General features: G+C 37.0%; 2 protein-coding genes across 3 annotated transcripts; both read left to right on the forward strand.

Annotated features, from left to right (window-relative positions):
- Positions 1-2,078: 2,078 nt before the first annotated feature.
- On the forward strand, positions 2,079-3,157 carry LOC140968384 (uncharacterized). The gene is made up of 2 exons (XM_073429319.1): positions 2,079-3,059; positions 3,146-3,157. The coding sequence occupies exons 1-2, from the start codon at positions 2,079-2,081 to the stop codon at positions 3,155-3,157; spliced, it is 993 nt and encodes a 330-aa protein (XP_073285420.1).
- A 143-nt stretch (positions 3,158-3,300) lies between these two features.
- Positions 3,301-5,252, forward strand: LOC140968386 (uncharacterized). Of its 2 annotated transcripts, none has more exons than XR_012173763.1 (2): positions 3,301-4,727; positions 4,813-5,252. XR_012173763.1 is itself a non-coding variant. In XM_073429321.1 (2 exons), the coding sequence occupies exons 1-2, from the start codon at positions 3,310-3,312 to the stop codon at positions 4,881-4,883; spliced, it is 1,263 nt and encodes a 420-aa protein (XP_073285422.1). In that variant the 5' UTR covers positions 3,301-3,309; the 3' UTR covers positions 4,884-5,252. The 2 variants fall into 2 exon arrangements, 1 of the variants encoding a protein (XP_073285422.1); XM_073429321.1 differs by having other exon boundaries at positions 3,301-4,541; positions 4,853-5,252.
- The last annotated feature ends 7 nt before the right edge of the window (positions 5,253-5,259 follow it).

The raw sequence follows: 5,259 nt of genomic DNA on the forward strand, positions 1-5,259 counted from the left end.
ATCGGTGGATTACAAATGTATTTTTGTTGTTTTAAATAAACAAGATCATAAATTTCAAACACTACAAGAAATTTTACTTTCAACGACACTCAAAAGACAACGGTTTTAGCAAAAACCGTTGTTTTTTTCCATTTAACAACGGTTTTAACCAAAACCGTTGTCTTTGTTAATTATTTCTTTGTCAAAGACAACGGTTTTTAAAAAACCGTTGTCTTTTATGGGTGAATGACAACGGTTTTAGAAAATCGTTGTCAATGGGCGTGCTATTTGGTTGCTAAGACAGCGGTTTTAAAAACCGTTGTCTTTGTGCTGTTTTATTTATTTTATAAGACAACGGTTTTGTTTAAAACCGTTGTCCTTTATGGGTTACAACAACGGTTTTTATACCGTTGTCTATGACCGGGTTTTTTAGTAGCTACAACAACGGTTCTTAATACCGTTGTCTATGAGCGCGTTTTTATGCAGCTAAGACAACGGTGTTAAAAACCGTTGTTTATTAACGTCAGTGAAAGACAACGATTTTTTTAGTAGCTACCACAATGGTTTTATAAACCGTTGTCTAATGTACAAATTTAGGGCCTAAGACAACGGTGTATTTAAACCGTTGTCATATTACAAAAAAAAAAAACTTTTAAAATAACACTCTAACTACTTTAACAACAGTGTTTAAAAAAAATGTTGTTAAAAAAACAAAAATCCCTACTAATTCCTCACACTTATATATCGCATAACACACACTCACCTATTAATTAAAGTATTGAGACACACACACCCCCCCCCCAAAACCCACGCACTCCCGTCGCCCTCCTTTCTCCCAGCCGAATCAAAGCAGCCGCCCGTCCGTTCTCTGTCACCGAGGACCGGCGAAGGTAGCCCATGTCCGGTCGACCTTGATTGCAACTGTAATCGGTAGTTTTAAGCAAGGCGAGGTCGTGAATCTTAGTCTCTGCGCGCGATCTGTCATCCGTTTGGGTAAGAATTTCACTCGATTATTTGGGTCATTTGAGGTTGTTTGAGATGTATTATAGTAGTTTTAAGTAGGTGATGGATCTGGCACTCGATAAGAACACGCGAAGAGTGTGAAGGTGTCGTGCCCGGCAGCTGGATTTGCTTTTGTTGTGATTTCTTATGTTATGAGTATGCTCTTTATTCGCATTAAGAACGTTGCTTACCTTCGCTGATTGCTCGATTATTCTCTACAGTTTTATTATAAGAAAAATTAGCTTCTTAAATTTTGGGGTTTTATAATGTAATGCGCTGAGAATTTACTAGAAAGAAGATGCTGCGGAAATGTAACTTATCCGATAATTAGCAAGTTCGTACCTCAACTCAGAGGACATGCTCCTGGTCACGGGTTGAGAACTGTGAAACCAGGCCTGCAATTAAGTTTACCAAATTGCTTCGTTTTAAATGTTTTATTTGATAACATACTTTCTTTTGAAGAAATCTTAGTACCTTTGCCAAGAATAGATTACTACCCTGCAAGCCATTTTCAGCTCCAGACCTGTGGAAGTAAATGCAACAGTTACCTTGATAGTAAATGGAACCATTCAAGAATGAGAAATATGGGTCTAGCATATTCAAGCAGGGTCGATCAGGCTTAGGCAGTCGCCCCGCCACGACTGTTCTGTGAAAATTTTTAATTTTCATCAATAGGATTGCTTGCAAAATGAGACAAGATTCCCAATTCTTTGACTAAATTCTTGGATTTGTTTACGTGTTCCAGAAGTAGTGTCGACGCAGTAAAAACCTGGTTGGATGCAAATCATTAGGCAAGTTATCAGCAACAGAAGTGCTTGTCATTGAAAGAAAATTATTTGTATTTGAAGCAGAAATGATTAATGTGGTTCTTTTGTGTAATGTAGATTAGATGCAGAGCGTGTTTGTGTGAAATGTGAACTATTTCCAACGCCTTTAGGTGTATGTTGATCTAGGAAGTTTGCAAAAGTCTCTTTATGTATACATGTGTGTGTGTATATATATTAAAAAGATAGTCTATCAATAAAAGATTTTTTAATATTATTTCAAATTGTTTTGAAGGGGTTGGGCTTATTGTTAGCTGAGTAGTTGTACCAAGTATGGACAAAGAATGGATGTCAAAAGATAGGTTGTCACATGAATTTGATGTTGGAGTAGAGTCTTTCTTGCAGTTTGCGCTAAAAAATGCTATCCATTCTGATGCAATACCTTGTCCATGTGCAAGATGTGGTAATCTATGGAAGAAAAATGTTGAAACTATCAGGGCACATTTGTATTGTAATGGTATGGATTTGACATATCATACATGGATATGGCATGGGGAAAGATCGACGAAAGGGAACTCAATGAATGATAATGATCGAGTAAGACAAGATGAACACAAATCATTTAATGAGAAACCTATAGATATGGTGCATTGTGTATATGAAAGTTATGCTGAGAATCCAAGCCAATTCAATAAGCTACTGGAAGACGCAGATAAACCTTTATATCCTGGATGTGCTAAATTCACAAAGTTATCTGCAGTTGTGAAATTATTTAACTTGAAGGCAAAATATAGTTGGAGTGATAAAAGTTTCACTGATCTACTTATTTTGTTTGGAGAAATGCTTCCAGATCACAATGAATTGCCTTCATCTGTGTATGATGCAAAGAAAAGCTTACGTGCATTAGGGATGGACTATGTGAAAATTCATGCTTGTCCTAATGATTGTATCTTATACCGGACGGAGTACGAAGATTTTGCAAATTGCCCTACTTGCGGGACGTCAAGGTGGAAGTTGGGCAACGAATCGAAGGTAAAGGAAGGAATTCCTGCAAAGGTCTTGTGGTATTTCCCACCTATTCCAAGATTTCAAAGAATGTTTCGGAATAAGGCGATATCCAAGGAGTTAACTTGGCATGCTGATAAAAGAATTCGTGATGGATACTTGCGTCATCCAGCTGATTCGCCCTCTTGGAAATTAGTTGATCGCATGTGGCCAGATTTTGCTTATGAGCCAAGAAATCTTAGATTGGCTATATCAGCATACGGGATAAATCCTCATAGTTTGATGAGTTCTGCATATAGTTGTTGGCCTGTTTTAATGATCACATACAATCTTTCACCATGGTTGTGTATGAAGAGAAAATTTGTGATGCTCACTTTGTTGATATCTGGTCCCAGACAACCGGGTAATGATATTGATGTTTACTTAGCACCTCTTATTGACGACTTAAAATGCTTATGGGATAAAAGTGTTGAAGCATATGATGCATATCGAGAAGAAAGTTTCTCTCTTAGAGCTGTTTTACTATGGACAATCAATGACTTTTCCTGCATATGGGAACATGTCTGGATGTGTTGTGAAAGGATATCATGCATGTCCTATTTGTGCAGAAGAAACATATTCGACAAGGTTGAAACATTGTAGAAAAATGTCATATACAGGCCATAGAAGGTTTCTACCTTTAAGTCATCCTTATCGAAGGCAAAAGAAGGCATTTAATGGGAAGCAAGAATTTAATCTCGAACCAAAACCATTGAGTGGCAATGAAATTTTAGAAAGAGTTCAAAGAATTAATTATCATTTTGGAAAATTCAGCGGAAAGCTTCAGTCAAAGAACGATGACGGGATAACATGCTGGAAAAAGAAATCAATATTCTTTGAACTTGAGTATTGGAAAGATCTACATGTTCGACATGTTCTTGATGTGATGCACATTGAAAAAAATGTTTGTGAAAGTCTCATCGGTACATTACTTGATGTTCCAGGAAAAACAAAGGATGGAGTAGCATCAAGATTAGATCTTCTGGAAATGAATTTAAGGATTGAATTGGCACCAAGGATTGGGGAGAAGAAAACGTTTTTGCCAGCAGCATGTTACACACTAAGTAAGGATGAGAAAAGAAGTATTTGCAATTCTTTGTCGGGAGTAAAGGTACCTGTAGGTTACTCATCAAATGTTAGAAACCTGGTGTCGATGAAGGATTTGAAACTTGTTGGCCTGAAGTCACACGACTATCACACTTTAATGCAACAATTGCTTCCAGTGGCCATCCGCGGTGTCTTGCCAAAACATGTCAGAGATACTATAACCCGGCTGTGTTTCTTCTTCAATGTATTGTATAGTAAAGTGGTAGACGTCTTAAAGTTGGATGACTTGCAAAGACAGATTGTGTTGATATTGTGTTCACTTGAAAAGTACTTTCCCCCTTCATTTTTTGATATAATAATTCATTTAACTGTTCATCTTGTCCGGGAGGTCAAATTGTGTGGACCGGTTTGGTATAGGCACATGTACCCATTTGAAAGATTCATGAAGATTTTGAAAGGTTATGTGCGCAATCGCAATCGGCCTGAAGGGTGTATAGCCGAATGTTACATTGCTGAAGAGGCTGTCGAATTTTGCTCAGATTATCTATCTAATGTCCACACAATTGGGATACCATCAAGGCATCGAGAAGTAGAACTTACTAAGCCTTTATCGGGAGCAGTTGTGCACTTCACTAGTCATGATGAGCTGCAACAAGCACATCTTTATGTATTGACAAATGATGTTGAGATTGATCCTTATGTCGAGTAAGATCTCCAACCTATCAATTCTTTCATGCACTTTGCATACATTCTATTGGTTTATCTATTAGAAATTATTTCATTAGGGAACACATGGTGGATTTGAAATCAAGATTTCCTCATAAAGCCAAGTCCAAAAAGTTGTTACAAGATGAGCATAACCGAAGGTTTACTAACTGGTTGCGTGATACTGTAAGTTCCAAAATACTAGATATTAACATGCATACAACTCTTGGTATCTTACATAAATCTAAATTTATGGCATTGTGAAATATAGGTTGCACATTTAGTTGACCGTTCCACCCATCAAATATCAGAAAGATTGAAGTGGTTGGCGCATGGACCTAGCAACAAAGTGTTAAAGTATTCTAGTTATCTGATTGATGGGGTTACATATGCTACAAAAGAACGTGATGATATACGAGTTACTCAAAACTCTGGAGTAAGCTTAGTCGCAAAGACAATGCAAGTTGCCAGTGCCAAGGACAAAAACCCAATTGTTTCAGACATGGTTTTTTATGGAGTTATTGAAGAAATATGGGAACTCGATTACCACAAATTTCAAATTCCAATGTTCAAATGTAATTGGGTGGAGAATAATAATGGTATTAAAGTAGATGATCTTGGTTTCACATTGGTAAATTTGAGAAGAATTGGATTCAAATCCGACTCTTTTATCTTGGGAAGTCAAGCAAAGCAAGTATTTTACATTGAAGATCCTGAA

This window comes from Primulina huaijiensis, unplaced genomic scaffold, assembly GCF_012295235.1.
Source record: "Primulina huaijiensis isolate GDHJ02 unplaced genomic scaffold, ASM1229523v2 scaffold35919, whole genome shotgun sequence".
Lineage (NCBI taxonomy): Eukaryota > Viridiplantae > Streptophyta > Magnoliopsida > Lamiales > Gesneriaceae > Primulina > Primulina huaijiensis.